This window comes from Cololabis saira, chromosome 20, assembly GCF_033807715.1.
Source record: "Cololabis saira isolate AMF1-May2022 chromosome 20, fColSai1.1, whole genome shotgun sequence".
Taxonomy (NCBI): Eukaryota; Metazoa; Chordata; class Actinopteri; order Beloniformes; family Belonidae; genus Cololabis; species Cololabis saira.
Genome location: NC_084606.1, coordinates 8294419 through 8319174, shown reverse-complemented (window position 1 = coordinate 8319174; position 24756 = coordinate 8294419). Strand labels below are relative to the sequence as shown.

General features: G+C 45.1%; 1 protein-coding gene across 1 annotated transcript in view; it reads right to left on the bottom strand.

Annotated features, from left to right (window-relative positions):
• The window catches only part of LOC133420422 (NACHT, LRR and PYD domains-containing protein 3-like), a 38547-nt gene extending 17044 nt beyond the window's left edge, over positions 1–21503 (bottom strand). The window contains exons 1-8 of the mRNA XM_061710116.1: positions 20595–21503; positions 12430–12562; positions 12162–12347; positions 11922–12038; positions 11175–11253; positions 6348–6558; positions 4381–5756; positions 2107–2696 (exon numbers count right to left, since the gene is read on the bottom strand). Of these exons, the coding sequence (XP_061566100.1) occupies positions 2107–2696; positions 4381–5756; positions 6348–6558; positions 11175–11253; positions 11922–12038; positions 12162–12347; positions 12430–12518 (2648 nt within the window). The 5' untranslated portion in view covers positions 12519–12562; positions 20595–21503. The remainder of the gene's footprint in view (positions 1–2106; positions 2697–4380; positions 5757–6347; positions 6559–11174; positions 11254–11921; positions 12039–12161; positions 12348–12429; positions 12563–20594) is intronic.
• Between the last annotated feature and the right edge of the window lie 3253 nt (positions 21504–24756).

The following is a 24756-nucleotide window of genomic DNA, read 5'->3' as shown; positions in this document are numbered from 1 at the left end:
AAAAATAATCCTTTTCTGTCTTCTTTTTTTCCTTTTTTTTTTATTTTTTTCAAAAGAAAAAAATAATCTGCAAGGAAAAAATAATGTCACATTAATAAAGTGGGAGAGGGAGCGAAACGCTGCCGTCACCACAAATGAGCCGGTGGGAGAGGGGCGTGGCCTTCACCACGGCTGTAAGAAAGACCAAAAAAGGTGTTTGTATAGTTTTTTCCAAAGAAAAAAATAATCCCTTTCTGTCTTCTTTTTTTTTTTTTTTTTCCGCAGAAAAAATAACTGCACAGAATGGTCAGGTGTCGGGCGCAGCCAACAGCTTACCTTCTGTCAGCTGGGCCAGGGGGGCGGGGCGGGAGACGCCGCCGCCGCCGCAACGAACACCAATAAATACCAATAAATACCGCGCGGCCACAGCCTCTCGGAGGACGACAGAGATCGTTACTCCTACCTTACGGCACGAAGCTGCACGGGGCCGGCGGTTTTAGGAAAAGGAGGAAAGGAAGAAGCTTTCACAAAGCTCCTATTTCCGTCCTGTACTTCAGACGCGCGATGCGAGAAGAAATAAGGAGAAGATCCCATGCTGACGCCGGAAGATATACCCTTCCGGGGGTCATGCAGGGGTCACGGGTGACGTGACATTGTTGGTATTGTACTCGACATGCGCATGCGCGAGGGGGAGATATCCAGTGCTTACAGCACCGCCTGGCGGTCAGTAGGGACGAAATAGAACTAACCTGCTCGCTAGCAGGTTTTCTTCAATAAACCCTGAGTTTCTCTCCGTCTCCTCCCTCAGTGGCGTCAATTCAGCCAATGGGTCTTTACGCAATACGCATTAATTTTCTGCACCACGGACAGTAAGCGGCAGAGTTAGAGAGCAGAAAAAGCGTATCTGACAAACGCAATTTAACTCATTCGGTTCACTTTATTCACTATGTCAGTGCAACAATATCACAGGGACATCCCAGTTTAACTTCAAACAGTTAAAGTCCAAATGCAAAAAGGAGAGGGAGAGGGCAGAAGAGAGAAAGAGAAAGAGTAAAAAAAAGTCAAATATTTCCCTTAAACAGATTTATAAGAGGGTAGGGTGATTTGATATCTTACTTTAAAATTAACTTGCATAATTAGTCCATCAGTGGCTACAGCCTCATTAATATCTTCTGCTGCTGAGGCAACATTGGACCATCACTTGCCATCTTTCTTTTTTTTTTTTAAATTGCGTGGTTGTCTGCTTCCTTTTCATTTTTGTAAGTTAGTAACACTGCAGAGCGCGCTATAAACCTGATTGATAGCGACCACAGGTGTTGGGAAAGATAATACCTAGTGAAATCAATCATGTTCTTCTGATATGCATTTGTAGTTATTTTATATGTATTAAGTGATAGAATAAATCAATATAAATAGACAGAGTAATTCCTGAAGCCGAGGTGTGGCGGCTGCCCCTGATCTAAATGACAATAAAATTGCATTCAATACCATTCCACCACTGTTTTCATCTGTAATATTATAAGACAGTGTGCTTAAATGTTAAATGAATACTGCATTCAAACTTACACATTGAATGCAGCAACTTTCTCCCACGCCTTTGCTGCTGCAGCTGTTTTTTTTTTTTTCCGAAATATGCTCTCATACTCGCCATACACACATATTAACACCAGTGGCGTGAAGTATGTGGATCTTCAGATGCAAACTAATGTTTCCTCAAAGAGATTTTGTAAATTGAAATGTTAAATAAAGTTTAAAAAAAAGAAAAAGAAAAAGTATGTGGATCTTTTGTTGTCGCCGGTTGCCATGGTGAATCGTCGAATCGGGGCTCTATTGATGCTGGCTTTTGATAGTTGTGGCGCACGCGCTTAACTCCAGGTGAAACTACTTAGAGTTGAGTAAATTAACTCTAAACTGCTGTTCTGGAACCGAAAACTCAGAGTTTCCGATCTCAGAGTAGATCAACTAAGAGTTCAGGATTAGACTCAGAGTTTGTTGAACCTGCTTTGTGAAACGGACCCCTGGTCCCACATGAACCTGAACTTAGTTGAATAGTGAATTTAACTGGTTTCCTCCAAGAACACAACATGTAATTGTAACTAAAACAGATGTGTCCGTGTTCGTCCTTACACAACTTTCTTGGAGGCTTTGACCACCGGCAGCAGCCTCCGTAGAACCTCCACTGAAGCTGAGTATTTCTTCAGGTCAAACACCTCCAGATCTTCTTCTGATGACAGTAAGATGAAGACCAGAGCCGACCACTGAGCGGGAGACAGTTTATCTGTGGAGAGAAGTCCAGACCTCAGGGACTGTTGGACCTCCTCCACCAGAGAACCAGCGTTCAGTTCATTCAGACAGTGGAACAGGTTGATGCTTTTCTCTGCAGACAGATCCCCACTGATCTTCTTCTTGATGTATTCAACTGTTTTGTATGTATCCTGATTGTTCTGTGAACTTCTTTGTTTTGGTTCAAGCAGACCTCGTAAGAGAGTCTGATTGGTCTCCAGTGAAAGACCAAGGAGGAAGCGGAGGAACATGTCCAGGTGTCCGTTGGGACTCTGTAAGGCCTTGTCCACTGCACTCTGATGGAGCTCAGTCTCTGTGTTTCTTTGTTCCTCCAGCAGGTTGACTCCAGAGCTGATGAAGGTCTGATGGACATGAAGAGCAGCCAGAAACTCCTGGACACTCAAATGGATGAAGCAGAAGACCTGGGGCCTCATGTACTAAGAGTGCGTGGATTTCAACGTGAATCCGTGCGTGGAATTAACAAGACCGCAAAAATTCATATGTACAAAGCTGTGCCAACGCCCAAATCCACGCAGGTTTCTCTGTACATCCCAATCAGCGTGGATTTGAGCGCACATGCGGGAGCACAACACTCCGCCTTGTCTCCTCCCTCAAATATGTTTGAATATGATATGAAGATAATTATCCATTAAAAACCGCTCATCCTAACAAGAAAATGCTCTGAGCTGGAATAAATAATTCATTTTGGGGCATTTAGGGGTGTCGGACTCCGGTCCTCGAGGGCCGGTGTCCCTGCAGGTTTTAGATGTTTCCCTGCTTCATTGCACCATGATACAAGTGACTGTGTCATTAACAGAACTATCCAGACTTTGGTGACAAGTTGGTGATGATGATTAATTAGAATCAGGTGTGTTAAAGCAGTGAAACATCTAAAACATGCAGGACACCGGCCCTTCTGGGATTCAGTTTGACACCTACATTATGGTGTTCTTTGCTTTGCGTTGCGTTCGGTGAAGAGTTGTGGTTTTATTATGATCGTACGGGTTTGTTAATGTTTATGGGCAGCGTTAGTGCATCATTACACTGTGCTTTTCTTGTTTGTAATTTAAGAACCGACACCAGAATTTTTGGTGGATGAAAAACGGCTCCTCGTTCCGCTTATTGTCATGCATATTATATACTAACGGATTAAGACCAATGTACACGTTTATTGAGTCTTACACATTATGGATGTCCGCGATCACCACTCTCATAAGTATAACAATGTGAACAAAATACATTTATATTTAAAACATGAAGCATTACGATCTGATTCCTCTGCTGCAGAAATAAAGACAATTTGTGCCGACGGGATTATCGAGGTGCAAACATGAGAAATAAAGAGCAAAGTTGCTGTAACTCGGAGTGTTTCATCCGCAGGAGGAGAGACAGGTGTCGTGCCAAAAAGTGATTGAAGGCCAAATACAGTTAATGAAAAGTTGTTTCTGCCTAAATATGACTTGATCTCATTCTTGAGCTTCATAATCTGAAATCTGACGGTTTAGCGCTCTCGTTCAACGGGCTGCTGTGCGCGCTCCCGCGGCCACAAATCAGAAGAAATCAGATTCTGGCAGGCAATCACTTTTTGGCACAACACCGGTTTTTGCTTCAAAATTAATTTTAATGTATTTCTGTCCAGACACTGTTATGGGATGTTTAGGGTCTGGCTTTTATCTCCAGTAGTCCTCCCATACGGTCGTCATGGTGACAGACAGATGTCCGACCTGCAGCTCCAGCTGAAGCATCATGTTGGTCTGAACCGGAGCAGCTGGTCCAGTTCAGGACAGAGATCCAGAAGATCCTCTGGTACCTGAACCAGCTGATGGTCCAGTCTTAGTCCTGGACCAGCAGATTGGTGTGGTGCCTGAAGACTCGCTCCTGATCCTGCATCAGCAGGTTCCTCTAACGGAGCCAAAGCTCCATCAGGATTTGCTGGTTCCATCGTGGAGCTCCTGCCTTTAGTTGTATGTTCAGATCATGTGGTTGATTGTGAGATTGTTGCAGCTCCACTCTTGTGTAATTTATCTGGTGATGTCGGGATTGTCATGTCCTTCGCGTGGTCGTGAATTTATTGTTGACGTTAAGTTTCCTCATATTCTGCACTTCACTGCATCACCAGTGAGTGTCGCCAACGGACAAAACCTCAGAAAAGTGCGTACAAAAGCCTTGATGTGTGAGTGAAGGACCGCAGCTTTCTACGTTCACGTCATTCTTTGTACATCCGACCGTGAGCGTTGAAAGTGGCGTACGCACGTTTTTTGTGCGCCGCACTCTTAGTACATAAGGCCCCTGGTCCTGGTACAGGCTGCTCTCCTCTCTAAAGATCTGGGTGAACACTCCTGAGTACACTGAAGCCTCTCTGACATTGATGCCACACTCTCTCAGGTCTGGTTCATAGAAGATCAGGTTTCCTTTCTGCAGCTGCTCAAAAGCCAGTTTTCCCAGAGACTCCACCATCTTCCTGCTCTCTGGACTCCAGTGTGGATCCGTCCCAACTCCTCCGTCATACTTGACCTTCTTCAGTTTGGCCTGGACCACCAGGAAGTGGATGTACATCTCAGTCAGGGTCTTGGGCAGCCGCCCTCCCTCTCTAGTTTCCAGGACGTTCTCCAGGACGTTCTCCAGGACCGTAGCAGTGATCCAGCAGAACACTGGGATGTGGCACATGATGTGGAGGCTCCGTGATGTCTTGATGTGGGAGATGATCCTGCTGGTCTGTTCCTCTTCTCTGAACCTCTTCCTGAAGTAGTCCTCCTTCTGTGGGTCAGTGAACCCTCTGACCTCTGTCACCATGGAGACACACTCAGGAGGGATCTGATTGGCTGCTGCGGGTCGTGTGGTGATCCAGAGACGAGCAGAAGGAAGCAGGTTCCCCCTGATGAGGTTTGTCAGCAGCACATCCACTGAGGTGGACCTTCTGGGATCACTGACGACTGTAGAGTTGTGGAAGTCCAGAGAAAGTCGACACTCATCCAGACCGTCAAAGATGAACGCGACCTGGAACTCTTCAAAGCTGCAGATTTCTCTGGTTTCAGAGAAGAACAGATGAACTAGTTCCACCAAGCTGAACTTCTCCTCTCTCAGCACATTCAGCTGTCTGAAGGTGAATGGAAACATGAACTGGATGTCCTGGTTGGTTCTGCCTTCAGCCCAGTCCAGACTGAACTTCTGTGTTAGGACTGTTTTCCCGATGCCGGCCACTCCCTTCGTCATCACCGTTCTGATTGGTCCTTTTCTTCCAGGTGGGGGTTTAAAGATGTCTTCCTGTCTGATGGTTGTTTCTGCTCTGTTTGGTTTCCTGGAAGCTGCTTCAATCTGTCTAACTTCATGTTCATGGTTGACGTCTCCGGTCCCTCCCTCTGTGATGTAGAGCTCTGTGTAGATCTGCTCCAAAAGGGCTGGGTTTCCTGCTTTAATGATCCCCTCAAACACACACTGGGACTTCTTCTTCAGCTCAGACTTCAGCTGCTTTTTACACACTTTAGCAAAAGTACCTTAATAAAAGTGGGAAAAAAAAATTAGTGTTTCATAAAGTTCAACTTAATTCTCCTAAAGAATCAGGATGTGAACCGATACTGATCAGCACTAACATTACGATGAGCTGTACAATACTGAGTAGAATCACTTTTACCACCAAAACACCTCTAAACATTCAGGACGTGGAAGTGACAAGAACATCTGGGCTCCTGGAGTTTCTAGTACCAGGATGTTAGCAGTACAGCCCTGATGGATTGTGGGTTGTTGGTTCTTGTTATTGTTGTGGTGTTTGTGAAGTGGATTTTCTAGGTTTAGGATTTGAAAACCCCAGAGGATGATCTGATCAAATAATCTGTAGAACCATCAAGACAATCTGGAATTCAGCAGGATTCCTGGAAGAGGAAAACCTGGACTAAAATCTTCCAGTTACCTTGTGGTGTTGGTGGGTTAAACATATTAATGCTGTCCTGCACAGGGAGGGTGCTACTCTAGGGGGGGCGGTACCATGTGGGGGTGAATGTTCTGGCTGATCTGTGAATGTTGTTTATCTCCTGAGGCATTCTGGGTCATTTATCCAGCAGTTTAAATGTTCATAGAAATCCTCTTACTGCTCTGCAGACGCTCAGCCAGCTCCTCCTGCTTCATTCTCCTCAGGAAGTTCACTGTGATCTTCACAAACGCCTCTCTGATGCTCTTCTTCTGCTCTTCATCCTCACCCTGCAACACACGCTCTAGGGATTCTGGGTAATCGGGACTCAGAGCCCTCTGGATCTTCTTCAGCTCGTTCTTCACAAACATTACAATGTTGTCCTCCAGCAGCTGGAACAGAAGACCACATGAAGGACACAATCAGACTGAAACCACAGACACAAACATCAGGTCCATGTTGGACAGACTGACAGTCCACTGGTCTCCAGAGACCAGAGGAGTATTCCAGGAAGCGGGTTTAGTGAAAATCCTGAGTTTGTTAAGCCTGAGATGAGGGAAATCCGTAGTTTTCAGTTCCAGAAAGCGAGTTAACTCAAACTCTGAGTCAGTTACTATGGCAACTGAGCCTCTGAACCTAACCTGCTCGCTAGCAGGTTTACTTCAATAAAGCCTGAGTTTCTCTCTGTCTCCTCACTCAGTGGCGTCGATTCAGCCAATGGGGAAAGCGGCAGAGAGAGCAGAAAAAGCGTATCTGACAAACGCAACGTATTTTATTCACTATGTCAGTGCAACAATATCACAGGAACACCCGAGTTTAACTTCAAACAGTTAAAGTCCAAATGCAAAAACGAGAGGGAGGGAGCAGAAGACAGAAAGAGAGAGAGTAAAAAAAAAAGTCAAATATTTCCCTTAAACAGATTTATAAGAGAGAAATGAACTTGCATAATTAATCCATCAGTGGCTACAGCCTCATTAATATCTTCTGCTGCTGGGGCAACATTGGACCATCACTTGCCTTCTTTCTTTTTTTTTTAAATTGCGTGGTTGTCTGCTTCCTTTTCATTTTTGTAAGTTAGTAACACTGCAGAGCGCGCTAAAAACCAGATTGATAGCTACCACTGTCGTCAGGGACGCTGGGACATCACATTTCAAGATATGAGGGGGTACAAGTGTTGGGAAAGATAATATCTAGTGAAATCCATCATGTTCTGATATGCATTTGTAGTTATTTTATATGTATTAAGTAATAGAATAAATCAATACAAATAGACACAGAGTAATTCCATAAATGTATAAAAAAAAATTAAAAAACCTTTACATTTTCCCCTGAAGCCGAGGTGTGGCGGCTGCCCCTGATCTAAATGACAATAAAATTTCATTCAATACCATTCCACCACTGATTTCATCTGTAATATTATAAGACAGTGTGCTTAAATCAGGGTTCTCCACTCCGGTCCTGGAGAGCACCTATCCAGCATGTTTTAGATCTTTCCCTGCTTCAGCACACCATGATACAAGGAGCTGTGTCAGCAACAGAACTGTCCGGACCTTGATGACAAGTTAATGACGACCATTGATTAGAATCAGATGTGTTCATGCAGGGAGACACCTAAAACATGCTGGATAGGTGGATCCAGGACCGGAGTTGGAGATCCCTGGCGTTAAATGAATACTGCATTCAAACTTACACATTGACTGCAGCAACTCTCTCCCACGCCAATTCTCTCCTTTACTGCTGCAGCTGTTCTTTTTTTCCGAAATATGCTCTCATACTTGCCATACGCACGTATTAACACTTCTAACTCCAGTGGCGTGAAGTATGTGGATCTTCAGATGCAAACTAATGTTTCCTCAAAGGGATTTTGTAAATTGAAATGTTAAATAAAGTAAAAAAAAAAAAAAGAAAAAGTATGTGGATCTTTTGTTGTCGCCGGTTGCCATGGTGACTCGTTGAATCAGGGGCCTGTACTACGAAGCGGGATTTGGGGTTAGCGAGGTAACTTCAGGTTTAACCCTGGGTTTTCAGGACTACGACGGTGGTTCACTTCTTAGCGGGGCACATCGCCATGGTAACTTATGCTGAACCGCTAACCTGCTCCGGAGCAGGTTATGTTCGAGATACAGATCGCCGGGTATAAAAGCACCGCCCACTGACCAATCAGCTCTCTTGGAAAATGACATGCCCTTTCGAAGAGAATCTAGTGGAGCTTGGTGCGCGGATCGTGAGAGGATCCCTCCGAAGAGAACGCGTATTCAGGGACCACCAAAACCCCTTTGCTTTCCCTGATGAGTACCTGTATGAACGATCCAGAAAAAAAGAAAAAAGAGGTGGAGGAGAAAATAAAAAATAAATCAATCAATGAATAAATAAAACAAATCATCACCCAAAATCCGATGTACAGTCAATCCAAAACTAATACCAATTAAATAAATAAATCAAGAAGAAATGAAAAAGAAGATGCATTTGTAAGGGGATAGCAAAAAAGGGATTTTCAATTTCGTCCCTCGAACATTCTGAGAAGTCACTTTAAAATACTAAATACCCCCCTCCTGAAAAAATAAAAAATGAAATAAAATAAATAAAAAAACCCAATTCTTTGGTACAGCATCAGCACAAGTTATCGGTCAACAACAATAGTTATAGAACCAATATATACAGGACTGTCTCAGAAAATTAGAATATTGTGATTTTCTGTAATGCAAACACAAAAACAAAAAAAATGTCATACATTCTGGATTCATTACAAATCAACTGAAATATTGCAAGCCTTTTATTATTTTAATATTGCTGATCATGGTTTACAGTTTAAGATTAAGATTCCCAGAATATTCAAATATATGTTTATATCCCTATGAATTTACGCATTTATACAGTCAGCGATCTTTTGCCAGCTGTCTTTCCTGCATTTTGCAGCTGCAACTGTGTTGCTTTTTGCCTGTATTATATGCCTATACTCATCATATTTCCGTAAAATTATTGTTTGCTCTTCGCTACTGAAATAAGCGGCTCTGACAGCGGACTTCTCCATGCTTGCGATTGGTCATGCGCTGAAAACACCGCCCCTTTTATGTGCACGCGCTCATATCCAGATTGGAGAAACCTGGGTTGATATACCGAGTTGATAACCACCGTCGTGTGACCGCTTAGCGTGATTGCAATTGTCCCGCTTAGTGAATCTGGATAAGGAAAAGATATCCTGGATATGTTGAACTTGCTTCGTAGTACAGGCCCCAGGGCTCTACTGATGATGGCTTTTTAACTCGAGCTTAACAAACTCAGAGTTGATTGAACTAACTCATATCCGCTGTTCTGGAACCAAAAACTCAGAGTTTCCTTTCTCAGGATAAGTCAACTCGGAGTTGAGGTTTAAACTCGGACTTTGTTGAACCTGCTTCCTGGAATACCCCTGTGGGGTCCGTTTCACAAAGCAGGTTCAACATACTCTGAGTCTAATCCTGAACTCTTAGTTGATCTACTCTGAGATCGGAAACTCTGAGTTTTCGGTTCCAGAACAGCGGATTTTAGTTAATTTACTCAACTCTAAGTAGTTTCACCTGGAGTTAAGCTCGTGCGCCACAACTATCAAAAGCCAGAATTAATGGAGCCCTGATACAACGATTCACCATGGCAACCGGCGACAACAAAAGATCCACATACTTTTTCTTTTTTTTTTAACTGTATTTAACATTTCAATTTACAAAATCCCTTTGAGGAAACATTAGTTTGCATCTCAAGATCCACATACTTCACGCCACCTGAGTTAGAAGTGTTAATACGTGCGTATGGCGAGTATGAGAGCATATTTCAGAAAAGAAAAACACAGCTGCAGCAGTAAAGGAGACAATTAGCGAAAGTTGCTGCCCGAGTCAATGTGTAAGTTTGAATCCAGTATTCATTTAACATTTAAGCACACTGTCTTGTAATATTACAGATGAAAACAGTGGTGGAATGGTATTGAATGAAATTTTATTGTCATTTAGATCAGGGGCGTCAATTGGGTACGGCAGCCGCCACACCTCGGCTTCAGGGGAAAATGTAATGTTTTTTTTTTAATACATTTATGGAAAGACTCTTGTATTGATTTATTCTATTACTTAATACATATAAAATAACTACAAATTCATATCAGAACATGATGGATTTCAGTAGGTATTATCTTTCCCAACACTCGTACCCCCCTCATATCTTGAAATGTGATGTCCCAGCGTCCCTGAAGACACTGGTCGCTATCAATCTGGTTTTTAGCTCTGCAGTGTTACTAACTTACAAAAATGAAAAGGAAGCAGACAACCACGCAATTTAAAAAAAAAAAGAAAGAAGGCAAGTGATGGTCCAATGTTTTTCCCAGCAGCAGAAGATATTAACGAGGCTGTAGCGACTGATGGATTAATTATGCAAGTTCATTTTAAGGTAAGATATCAAATCACCCTACCCTCTTATAAATCTGTTTAAGGGAAATATTTGACTTTTTTTTTACTCTCCCTCTCCTTTTTGCATTTGGACTTTAACTGTTTGAAGTTAAAATCTGATGTCCCTGTGATATTGTTGCACTGACATAGTGAATAAAGTGAACGAGTTAAATGGTGTTTGTCAGATACGCTTTCTCTGCTCTCTAACTCTGCTGCTTGCTGTCCGTGGTGCAGAAAACAGATGTGTATTGCGTAAAGGCCCATTGGCTGAATTGATGCCACTGAGGGAGGAGACAGAGAGAAACTCAGGCTTTATTGAAGTAAACCTGCTAGCGACCAGGTTAGATTCAGAGCGTCTGTTACTACGGTATCTGACCGAGAGCTTAAGTTACCTCTCTTTGTAAAACAGGCTAGAGTTACCTCTCTTTCTCTGGTTTGAGTTACCTCCCTTTGTGAAACGGAAAACTCAGAGTTTCCCTCATTTCAGGGTTAACAGACTCAGAGTTTTCACTAAACCTGCTTTGTGAAACGGGCCCCAGCATGGAGACAAACATCAACAGAACAGATAGAGAAGCAGTTGTTGTTCATGTACAGACCTGAAATATGGAGTCCAGCTGTGTCTGATGCTGCTGGACAGACGGACCGCTGGGAGGCTCTGAGATCTGCTGGTCCACTCTGTGGAGGAACCAGGAAGAATTAGCTCACATCATGTCTGTCCTCACAGAGACAAACACCAGCTGAAGGTCCATGAAGTCCTGTATGGATGAGGACAGTCCATCAGAGGACTGGTGGTGGTGAAGGTTTACTAGTCCTGCTGATCCACCAAGAACGTACACATGACCTCAGTGAGAGCTCTGCTCATTCACACATTCACAAGATCCAATTCTGCTCCAAGAAAAGTTACGACATCAATAAGACAGACAACTGATGGAGACATGAAGCAGCTGAGGAACTCTGGATCATCATCAGGATCAGTAAGAGGAACTCTGGATCATCATCAGGATCAGTAAGAGGAACTCTGGATCATCATCAGGATCAGTAAGAGGAACTCTGGATCATCATCAGGATCAGTAAGAGGAACTCTGGATCATCATCAGGATCAGTAAGAGGAACTCTGGATCATCATCAGGATCAGTCCTCTGGAAGGTAAGACTTCCAGATGTGTCGACCAGAGGAAAAAGCTCCTGACAGGAGATGAAGATCTAAGAGGAGGAAGCTCAGATCACCATCAGGTGAAGGAGGACCATGCACGGGGGTCCAGGACTACATGGGAAGAAACATGTGGACATTTCCTAACATTAGGACTGATCTAAATACATTTAATGCGTTTAAATACATCTCACCTCTCTGTAGAAGACTGTTGGTCTCCTTTGAAGGTAATAACATATTCCATTGACTTGTCACTCCTCAAGGACAAACAGCTGGGTTCATGTTCAAAAGAGTCTCTTTTCTGATGGACCCTGATAGAAGACAACAGTTAAATGTAAATATTCTATTTAAATGAAAATAAGTTATACAGATAAAAATATTTAGTCTATTTAAAAAGTATTAAACATAAATATTTGGCGTTTGGATACACTCACCTCTTTACAGCAGAACGTTGGTCTCCTTTGAAGGTAATAATATATTCCATTGACTTGTCACTCTTCAACGACACACAGCTGGGTCCAGGTTCAGGTCCAGGTCCAGGTCCGGGTCCAGGTCCAGGTCCAGGTCCAGGTCCAGGTCCAGGTCCAGGTCCAGGTCCAGGTCCAGGTCCAGGTTGATTCCTGTAATAATGATGTTTGGTGATGTGAGTCTTGAGCTCTGACATGCAGAAGAGTCAGGGACAGTTAGAGATGCTCATCTCACCTCTGAGCTTTGCTCCGACTCTCATGTTCCCCACACAGAGAGGTTTTAGAGGGAGGGACTCCCTCCTCTCCGTCCTCACACTGGTCCATTCTGCTGAATTCACGTCCACGTCAGCTCACACACACACCTTCATCTGCAGAGGAAACACACATCACTGGTGTTGTACAGAGACCAGCTGATCCTGCTCTGGTTTGTTCCTCTCTTTTGTTTTTTTTTTGCTTCTACTGAGCAGTAGAAATCACTTGTGTTACGCCTCTGAAAAAGGGCAAGAAATAATTACGAGTGATGCAGTCTTTCCCAAACGATAGCATTTACTCAAGTGCAAAACAATATTCACAATAATCACAGTTACAGAGGTTACATATCATCTGACATTAACAAAATACAAGCTGCGTCCGAAATTCCATACTTCCACCCTAAGGGCCGAGATATACTTGGTGTTCAGGTCGCATACGCATCATGGCCGCCACGCGTATCCTGCGTTCATTTGGCGCGTCGAAGTGCACGTTCTCAAAAAGACATTGAACGCGTACGTGACCTGCAGTTCTCACTCTGGCCAGTGGGGGGCGCTGGTCCCCGTCTGATACCAGCTGGTACCGGTCTGATACCAGCTGGTCCCGGTCAGATACCAGCTGGTCCCGGTCTGATACCAGCTGGTCCCGGTCCGATACCAGCTGGTCCCGGTCAGATACCAGCTGGTCCCGGTATGGTACCAGCTGGTCCCGGTCAGAAACCAGCTGGTCCCGGTCAGAAACCAGCTGGTCCCGGTCCGATACCAGCTGGTCCCGGTCCGATACCAGCTGGTCCCGGTCCGATACCAGCTGGTCCCGGTCTGATACCAGCTGGTCCCGGTCTGATACCAGCTGGTCCCGGTCCGATACCAGCTGGTCCTGATACCAGCTGGTCCCGGTCTGATACCAGCTGGTCCCGATACCAGCTGGTCCCAGTCTGATACCAGCTGGTCCTGATACCAGCTGGTCCCGGTCAGATACCAGCTGGTCCCGGTCTGATACCAGCTGGTCCCAGTCTGATACCAGCTGGTCCCGGTCTGATACCAGCTGGTCCCGGTCTGATACCAGCTGGTCCTGGTCTGATACCAGCTGGTCCTGGTCTGATACCAGCTGGTCCCGGTCTGATACCAGCTGGTCCCGGTCCGATACCAGCTGGTCCCGGTCAGATACCAGCTGGTCCCGGTCCGATACCAGCTGGTCCCGGTCCGATACCAGCTGGTCCCGGTCCGATACCAGCTGGTCCTGATACCAGCTGGTCCCGGTCTGATACCAGCTGGTCCCAGTCTGATACCAGCTGGTCCCGGTCTGATACCAGCTGGTCCCGGTCTGATACCAGCTGGTCCTGGTATGGTACCAGCTGGTCCCGGTCTGATACCAGCTGGTCCCGGTATGGTACCAGCTGGTCCCGGTCAGAAACCAGCTGGTCCCGGTCAGAAACCAGCTGGTCCCGGTCCGATACCAGCTGGTCCCGGTCAGAAACCAGCTGGTCCCGGTCAGAAACCAGCTGGTCCCGGTCCGATACCAGCTGGTCCTGATACCAGCTGGTCCCGGTCTGATACCAGCTGGTCCCGATACCAGCTGGTCCCAGTCTGATACCAGCTGGTCCTGGTCTGATACCAGCTGGTCCCGGTCAGATACCAGCTGGTCCCGGTCTGATACCAGCTGGTCCCGGTCTGATACCAGCTGGTCCCGGTCTGATACCAGCTGGTCCCGGTCTGATACCAGCTGGTCCTGGTCTGATACCAGCTGGTCCCAGTCTGATACCAGCTGGTCCTGGTCTGATACCAGCTGGTCCCAGTCTGATACCAGCTGGTCCCGGTCTGATACCAGCTGGTCCCGGTCCGATACCAGCTGGTCCCGGTCAGATACCAGCTGGTCCCGGTCTGATACCAGCTGGTCCCGATACCAGCTGGTCCCAGTCTGATACCAGCTGGTCCCGGTCAGATACCAGCTGGTCCCGGTCTGATACCAGCTGGTCCCGATACCAGCTGGTCCTGGTCTGATACCAGCTGGTCCCAGTCTGATACCAGCTGGTCCCGGTGTGATACCAACTGGTCCCGGTCCGATACCAGCTGGTCCCGGTCAGATACCAGCTGGTCCCGGTCCGATACCAGCTGGTCCCGGTCCGATACCAGCTGGTCCTGATACCAGCTGGTCCCGGTCTGATACCAGCTGGTCCCGGTATGGTACCAGCTGGTCCCGATACCAGCTGGTCCCAGTCTGATACCAGCTGGTCCTGGTCTGATACCAGCTGGTCCCGGTCAGATACCAGCTGGTCCCGGTCAGATACCAGCTGGTCCCAGTCTGATACCAGCTGGTCCCGGTCTGATACCAGCTGGTCCCGGTCAGATACCAGCTGGTCCCAGTCTGATACCAGCTGGTCCCGGTCAGATACCAGCTGGTCCCGGTCTGATACCAGCTGGTCCCGATACCAGCTGGTCCCGGTCTGGTACCAGCTGGTCCCGGTCAGATACCAGCTGGTCCCGGTCTGATACCAGCTGGTCCCGGTCCGATACCAGCTGGTCCCGGTCCGATACCAGCTGGTCCCGGTCAGATACCAGCTGGTCCCGGTCAGATACCAGCTGGTCCCGGTCTGATACCAGCTGGTCCCGATACCAGCTGGTCCCAGTCTGATACCAGCTGGTCCCGGTCCGATACCAGCTGGTCCCGGTCCGATACCAGCTGGTCCTGATACCAGCTGGTCCCGGTCTGATACCAGCTGGTCCCGATACCAGCTGGTCCCAGTCTGATACCAGCTGGTCCTGGTCTGATACCAGCTGGTCCCGGTCAGATACCAGCTGGTCCCGGTCTGATACCAGCTGGTCCCAGTCTGATACCAGCTGGTCCCGGTCTGATACCAGCTGGTCCCGGTCTGATACCAGCTGGTCCTGGTCTGATACCAGCTGGTCCCAGTCTGATACCAGCTGGTCCTGGTCTGATACCAGCTGGTCCCAGTCTGATACCAGCTGGTCCCGGTCTGATACCAGCTGGTCCCGGTCCGATACCAGCTGGTCCCGGTCAGATACCAGCTGGTCCCGGTCTGATACCAGCTGGTCCCGATACCAGCTGGTCCCAGTCTGATACCAGCTGGTCCCGGTCAGATACCAGCTGGTCCCGGTCTGATACCAGCTGGTCCCGATACCAGCTGGTCCTGGTCTGATACCAGCTGGTCCCAGTCTGATACCAGCTGGTCCCGGTGTGATACCAACTGGTCCCGGTCCGATACCAGCTGGTCCCGGTCAGATACCAGCTGGTCCCGGTCCGATACCAGCTGGTCCCGGTCCGATACCAGCTGGTCCTGATACCAGCTGGTCCCGGTCTGATACCAGCTGGTCCCGGTCCGATACCAGCTGGTCCTTATACCAGCTGGTCCCGGTCTGATACCAGCTGGTCCCGGTCTGATACCAGCTGGTCCCGGTCTGATACCAGCTGGTCCCGGTCTGATACCAGCTGGTCCCGGTATGGTACCAGCTGGTCCCGGTCAGAAACCAGCTGGTCCCGGTCAGAAACCAGCTGGTCCCGGTCCGATACCAGCTGGTCCCGGTCCGATACCAGCTGGTCCTGATACCAGCTGGTCCCGGTCTGATACCAGCTGGTCCCGATACCAGCTGGTCCCAGTCTGATACCAGCTGGTCCCAGTCTGATACCAGCTGGTCCCGATACCAGCTGGTCCCGGTCTGATACCAGCTGGTCCCGGTCTGATACCAGCTGGTCCCAGTCTGATACCAGCTGGTCCCGGTCAGATACCAGCTGGTCCCGGTCTGATACCAGCTGGTCCCGATACCAGCTGGTCCCAGTCTGATACCAGCTGGTCCCGGTCCGATACCAGCTGGTCCCGGTCCGATACCAGCTGGTCCTGATACCAGCTGGTCCCGGTCTGATACCAGCTGGTCCCGATACCAGCTGGTCCCAGTCTGATACCAGCTGGTCCTGGTCTGATACCAGCTGGTCCCGGTCAGATACCAGCTGGTCCCGGTCTGATACCAGCTGGTCCCAGTCTGATACCAGCTGGTCCCGGTCTGATACCAGCTGGTCCCGGTCTGATACCAGCTGGTCCCGGTCTGATACCAGCTGGTCCCAGTCTGATACCAGCTGGTCCTGGTCTGATACCAGCTGGTCCCAGTCTGATACCAGCTGGTCCCGGTCTGATACCAGCTGGTCCCGGTCCGATACCAGCTGGTCCCGGTCAGATACCAGCTGGTCCCGGTCTGATACCAGCTGGTCCCGATACCAGCTGGTCCCAGTCTGATACCAGCTGGTCCCGGTCAGATACCAGCTGGTCCCGGTCTGATACCAGCTGGTCCCGATACCAGCTGGTCCTGGTCTGATACCAGCTGGTCCCAGTCTGATACCAGCTGGTCCCGGTGTGATACCAACTGGTCCCGGTCCGATACCAGCTGGTCCCGGTCAGATACCAGCTGGTCCCGGTCCGATACCAGCTGGTCCCGGTCCGATACCAGCTGGTCCTGATACCAGCTGGTCCCGGTCTGATACCAGCTGGTCCCGGTCCGATACCAGCTGGTCCTGATACCAGCTGGTCCCGGTCTGATACCAGCTGGTCCCGGTCTGATACCAGCTGGTCCCGGTCTGATACCAGCTGGTCCCGGTATGGTACCAGCTGGTCCCGGTCAGAAACCAGCTGGTCCCGGTCAGAAACCAGCTGGTCCCGGTCCGATACCAGCTGGTCCCGGTCCGATACCAGCTGGTCCTGATACCAGCTGGTCCCGGTCTGATACCAGCTGGTCCCGATACCAGCTGGTCCCAGTCTGATACCAGCTGGTCCTGGTCTGATACCAGCTGGTCCCAGTCTGATACCAGCTGGTCCCGGTCTGATACCAGCTGGTCCCGGTCAGATACCAGCTGGTCCCAGTCTGATACCAGCTGGTCCCGGTCAGATACCAGCTGGTCCCGGTCTGATACCAGCTGGTCCCGATACCAGCTGGTCCCGGTCTGGTACCAGCTAGTCCCGGTCAGATACCAGCTGGTCCCGGTCTGATACCAGCTGGTCCCGGTCCGATACCAGCTGGTCCCGGTCCGATACCAGCTGGTCCCGGTCAGATACCAGCTGGTCCCGGTCTGATACCAGCTGGCCCCGGTCCGATACCAGCTGGTCCCGGTCTGATACCAGCTGGTCCCGGTCCGATACCAGCTGGTCCCGGTCCGATACCAGCTGGTCCCGGTCCGATACCAGCTGGTCCCGGTCCGATACCAGCTGGTCCCGGTCCGATACCAGCTGGTCCCGGTCTGATACCAGCTGGTCACAAGTGACGGCACCGTTTCCTTTGCCGAGATGGCAACCAAAGCAATGTTTTTTTTTTATTGAAACATTATATGGCACATAAAAGTCATATCAGAATTACAAACTTTTGCCTTGGGTTGAGCAACATCAGTATTACAAAATATACACTGAGAATCTAATTATCAACATAAAATAAAAATTAATAAAAAAATAAAAAATAAAAAAAATAACTCACAAGGGCCATCTCATATTAAATCATATCTTTCAAGTAAAGAAAACAGTTTAAGGGCTTTCTTTTCTTTAACAAGACTCAAGGACTTACTCAAGAGCTTTAGCTCATTTCTCCAATGGGTCAAACATGGTTTGGTCTTAAAAAATCTACATTTGTGAATGAAGAACTTTCCCAATAACACCAAATTATTATGGACAAAGTCCAAATTCTTGTCTTCAACAAAAACACCAAATATAAATGTCTTCACTGTTAAATGTAGCTGAATGTCCTTGGACTGTAACCAGCTCTGCATCTCACTCCAGAAATATTGCACTGAATCACAATGAAATAAAAGATGTTGCAAAGTTTCAATTTCCCTTTCACAAAAAACACAATTATTCAATTCAAAATTAAGTTTTAATCTCAAAAACTAATTTGTTGGGTAAATTTCATGTAAAATTTTGAAGTTTACCTCTTTTATTTTCGGTGGAAGTGGAAATGAAATATATTTTTTTCTTATTTTCCTAATCTTTTCCACTTCAAATTCCTTTAGGATATACCATCTTTTTATTGGGTTGTTAGGGTAATATTCTTCTAGCAAAATGTTTCTAATGACTTTGTTAAATTTAAAGTCACAAAAATCTAAATCTTTAATGCAGAGCTGTCTCAGTTCAGGAGAGACCTTAGAGTGACGAATGTCTTCTTTAACCATCGACCTCAGAGAAACTGGTATGGCTTTTATCACTTATAATGCTTAACAGTACATTGAATTTGGTATTTTTTGCAAAAATCCTCAAACTGTAACATATTACCAGTATCATCCAGAAAGTGTGCAATAGCCCAGACTCTCGACTCTTCGATTTCCAATCCTCTATATAAACAGATTTTCTACTGAGCAAAATGTACCTGTTGTTCCATACAGGTGTGTTGTGTAAAATTATGACTATACATCAATTTCCAATAGAGAAGGACTTGCTGATGGAAAGCAGAGAGTTTAAAAGGTGATGAGCTACAATCAGTCCCAGCGTAGAAGAAAGTCTATTCCACCCATTTTTTGGAAAATCATATTAGGAACAATAAACCAGAAGGAATGTCTATGTCTATATCTATTTGTAAGGAAAGATTTTAACCATTTCAGTTTCAAGACACCGTTCATAATAGAATAGAAGACTTTATTGATCTCCCAGAGGAGAAATTCAGTAATATAATATCGAAATCGATCACATTCAACCCCCCATCATCATAGTTTTTTACCATGTCAATCTTTCTTATATATTGACATCTATTTCTCCATATGAACTTAGAATTAACGGTATTTATTGTTTTGATCATTCTTGTTGAGATGGGTAAGGAGAATGCCGGATAAATGAGTCTGGACAGACTATCCATTTTTTGATAATAAGACTGCCAAAAATTGAAATATCCCTTTGCATCCCTTAGAATTGACTTACACTTGTCCACATTGTTCCAAATATTCATCTTTTCAATTGCTGTTTTGTCCTTAGAGATAACAATCCCCAAATATATGACCTCCTGTTTTATCTTTATATTATACAGGGATTGTAACCAAAGCAATGTTATAACTACATCATCCAATATTGTCATGTAAACTTGTTTGTTGTTCTAATCTGCTACTGCTACTACCTCTGCTACTAAATATATATATATCACTTTTCCAACTGTTGCTCTGCTTACTGCCCCCTATCGGTCACCGCCGGTACGACCCGCTCTCCTCACGTACTACGCGAGGAACGTTGCCGTTGTTGGTGGACCCGAACGGACGCAAACGCAAGCTCAAACAGCAAGAAGATACTTGCCTGTTGGTGCCTTTCGGACGCAGCAAGTTTTGCTCTGAGACATGCGCTGCGTCCGAAATCGCATACTTCCACCCTAATGAGTATGCAAAATGAGTATGTGAGATTTTTTTGTGCGTCCGAAACATTAGAACGTAGTCAAAAGTATGTACTATCCATACTCATTCTGGAGAAATGTATTAGTGTGGATTGATGGACACTAGCTGAGCAGAAACTTCCCACAATGCAATGCAGCGGTGTTTGGTTGCTAAGTGATACGTATATGTCATAAGTATAATAATATTATTATATAATATTAATATTATAATATTCGTATTTAATAATATTATATAATGTCATCTTGTTTCGGCCAGAATAAACGGGAAAGAGCGGAGCTGTGCTGCTGCTGTGACAGGTTACCATGGTAACAACTCCCCCTCCCAACGGCAGGAAGTGACATGTGCGCTTTTAATAGTACATCCGAATTAATGCATACTACTGATATTTACTCAAAAGTGTGCCGAATTTAAGTATACTTTTTAGTATATACTTTTTAGTATGGCATTTCGGACGCACCGATAGATCTCATTTTACTAAACGTATAATGTCTAGTATTAGCTCAAGAACTTCAGTAGACTCTCGCAAATAATCATAAAACCTACTTAATAACCAATAAATGACACGTTCAAGTGTTCAAAATACATTTACATTATGCACCTGTAGACTTGTAAACAATAGAAAAATTAGACGTAGGTACACAACATGGCACACACACACACACACACACGACAAGACTCGGTAAAACTCTGCTCTACATTACTTTTAACCAAACATAAACATTCTCTAACTACTCAGAAATATATCACAAACTTATTTAGACCATTTACATTGCAAATGTACTGGTAACATACCTGAAAAAGGGCGAGAAATAATCACAAGGCTGACGCAGTCTTCCTCAAATGAAAGCCTTACTGCGGTAATGTGAGCCGCTGTTTGTTTTTCGTTGCGTGCGTACTAGAGTAAATACGGTAGCAAAGATCCTCTATACACAGTATAGTTTATCATAGGGGGTCATTTCAAAATGATTTTTCTCCAAATTTCTACAGTAAAATGTTACCAAAATTGTACCAGAGGTAGAGTGAGATGACAGGAACAATATGCAAAAAAAAAAAAAGAGGAACATGAAGGAATTGATGTGAGGTAAGATCAAATGTCAGCATTCTGTAAATGGCTTTTGTTATAGGGGTAATTTTAAACAGATTTTTCTCCACATTACTACAGTAACATTTATTATAGGGGTAATTTTAAACAGATTTTTCTTCACATTACTACAGTAAAATGGCACTGAAAGGTGATTTTTCTCCCCTTTACGGCAGTGAAATATAACTAATAAGTTGACTCATTTTGGAGGTGATTTTTCTCCACATTTCTCCAGTAAAAGCACGTAGGCGTTATGTATCTTGTAGGACCTTCACTTTGCTCGAGAACCGTGCCTACCGTATTTACTCTAGTACGCACGCAACGAAAAACAAACTCACATTACCGCAGTTGCTAAGAGAAGCAAAGAGGAGGATTTCAGACCAGAGATGCAATATAAAGTCGCTAACACACCAAAGGGATCCCAAATAAAGTGAAGATCCGTTAGTTTTTTTTAACTTTGATGTCACATGTATTTGAATTGTGTCTTGTGAAATCTTAAAAAAAAAACATGTGCGTAAGAAACGCGCTCCCTTCAAAAACTTTCCTCAAACTGTCGCATCTCGCAGTTTCAGCTTCACGTCCGAGTCCGCGAGCAAAGCTCGGACCTGCGACGGATCAATCCTCCCGCAAAGGTCGAGAAAACAAGAAAAAGCTTGAAAAGAAAACCAGATTTGTGAAAAAACGCCCTTTTTTTCAAAAGGAGGAAGTAATGGGGCCGTTTCTTCTTTTATCACGTCATTCACAGCAAGACTGAGAACAGCGCTGATGAATTCCTTCAAGGTCAAATAGATCAAACTTTTCTTGAAAGATTCCAACTCAATTTGGGTTTATTGCTGCCCATGTGTTTAATTTATTAGGAGGACTAAATTTTCTGCTCAGGTGTAACTACAATATTTCCAAATTACCTATGAATATATCTAATTTTCACAGCCAACTTCTACTATCCTGGTCCATGATGTACACACACAATTTATCTCCCCACAAATATTTCATTTGGAACAATCAAGATATTAGATTCAAAAACAAATCTTTATATATTAAGAGATGGGTTGATCATAATATTTTACTGGTTAGTCAACTATTGAATGATAATGGTCAGTTACTCAATTATGAAGAATTTCTTTCAATCTATGTTTTTCCTGTTAGAATATTCAACTGTGTTTGATGCAGACGGTGCTAGAAAGTTACTGTGTTTTGCTCCTAAAGGTAAAAATTGTAATATTCCAAGGTTGAATCCTGATTACATATATGTTGGTAATATTTGCCCTTTACTAAGTGATAAAGCTACAAATCATTGCATTAGGTATATTATACAGAGAGATATTGTTTCTAAACCTGCAGCAGTTTTCTATTGGAATAAATTAATATAATGAGATAGATTGGAAAAAAAACATGGGTCTTATCAAGAAAAAGGATTATTACAAACAAAGTAAGAGAAGTTACTTTTAAAATACTTCATAGATGCTATCCAGTCAAGACTATTCTTATTAAATATAAGATAAACATTGACACACTCTGTTCTTTTTGTGGTAATGTGGATGAAACAATATCTCACTTATTCTGGAATATACGTTCTCTGGATTGACCTTAATAATTTTATAAATGCTAAAGTTGATTCTTCCTTTAAATTGAGAATTCAACATGTACTATTTGGTGTATCAAAAAATGGTATGACAAGCCCAGATAAAGTATACTTAGTTAACCTTCTCTTAATTATTGCTAAATATCATGTTCACTTCACTAAATTTGCTGGCCAACTTCCAAATATAATTGTTCTCAAAGCTATATTAATATCATATTCAGACAGTCTTAAACAGAGGATAAACCCCAAAGTGGTTAAAACGAGAAGCCTATGTGAAAAAAAAATTACAAATTTTTTTTCCTCCTTAAACCTCAAGCCTTCTATTTTGATTTGAATATAATTTACTATCCTTAATTTGTAACTGCATTTTATTCTGAAGTTTTGTACCTTTTCTGTATATATCTGTCAATAATAATATAAAAAAAACCAGCGCTGATGGAATGTCGTATACAACATTAATACACAAACAAACAATCATTAACAATCAAGTATGCCAGGGTTTTTTAGCAGGACAGACAAATATTTAATAAAATAAAACTTACTCAGCAAAAACATTGTACAGCTTACATGGATCACAAGTTTTAACAGCTTTTTTATTCTCGCAATCACAGAGGGAGGAGATATATTGTTTAATATCTGCAGACAGTTCAAAACAAGTTTGGTTTCTTACCAGAAAATTTAGAAATGTTTATGTAAGATTTACATAAATTAATGATCAGAATCAGAATCAGAAATCACTTTATTTCGCCAAATGTACAATGTACACAGGAATATAACCTGGTAAAAACAGCCTCTGTAGGAAAGCCCTAGAGTTCAGCTTATAGTTTCAGTTTGTTCACTGTTTGTGTGCTGTTACTGGCCCTTTAAGAGGTGCGGAATGTTCCGGAGTGGGAAGTCTGATTGATCTGTCTGCTGAGAAGCTGTGTAGAGCTGTGTGGATTTCTCCTGTTTGGAGAAGTGTGTGTACCTGCCTAAAGTGAGTATTTATGTTTAAATTGCTCTTTATGTATTAAAGCTTACATAGAGGTTGATCTGTATCTGCAGGAGTTTCAGTAACAGTAAATTAGTTACAGTGAATGAGCTACATTAACTGCTTTAGCCTGCATGTGCTGGCTGAGTTAGACAGGTGCTCCTCGTTTACAATGTTCACACAATTGATATTTCTCCTTTGTTAACAATCTGGTTTGATATGTAAAGGAGTTATTTACCTAATTTGAATGCACTTTATTTATATGCCCACATGTAACATTTTATGTTACATGTCAGTGTGTTTTCATTTAGTAATTAATATGTTTTATTGTTATACTGTGTTTCACAGAACCACACGTTCTTCAATTAAAGCCACCTAAACCTGACGATCTGCCTCGTGATTTCCTAACCGAAGTCACACATCCATAGTGTTCGCCTGCTCTGTTCAGCGCAACTGTTGAGGCCCTAGACCTCTATTACATGGTCCTTCGAGCCGGATAGAGCTCCTCCACGACACTATGGATTCAAAAGACCAGGACATAACAGGGACCTCCACTCGCCCCCACAGAGAGCGACAGCTACCGCATCACCTGGATGACTTTGTGGTGGGCTACGGACCTCAACAACCAGATGAACCTCCAAAGGATCTAGCGCACGCATCCAGAAGCCACGCTAGCGAGACGAGGTCCACATCTGTGAGGAGTGAGCACACACATCGGTCACAAGCATCCAGAAGCAAGGCTAGCGAGGCTAGAGCCCCATCTGAGAAGAGTGGGCCCTCACACCACTCGGTCACCCGGTCTGCCCTCAATGCTGGTCTTGGCTCCCTCCTTGGCTCTGTCCGCTCATCCGCGAGTACAAATCCCCGTCATGCTCTGAACCCAGTCCAGGAAGCTATCCTGCAGGAGAACATTCATCGCCTGGAGCTCGAGGAGCTACAGTGCCAGGTTCTAGAAGACAACAATGCGGATCTAGAGTGTCAGCAGCTCAATACTCAGGCTCGGGAAGCACAACGCCTACAGCAGGAGGCACATGATGCACGGGAAGCTATTGCCAAACATCTTGACAGGCAGAGAAGCCTTAAGAAGAAAGAGAAAGAACTTCAGGTAGCCAAGCTATTGACCTCACTCCTTCGAGACCCAGAGAGGGAGGGAACATGTAGTGGTGCAGCATCACCTAGGAGCTTCTACTCTCTACCAGCAGTGACTGCGCCACCTCCTAATGCCCCTGCTGGCTCGTCCTTCCGTCACAGCAACCCTGATTTCCACTCTTTACCTCCTTCCAGGCCTCCTGCCGCGTCTGAGCGGCCCTGTCCTCCACCT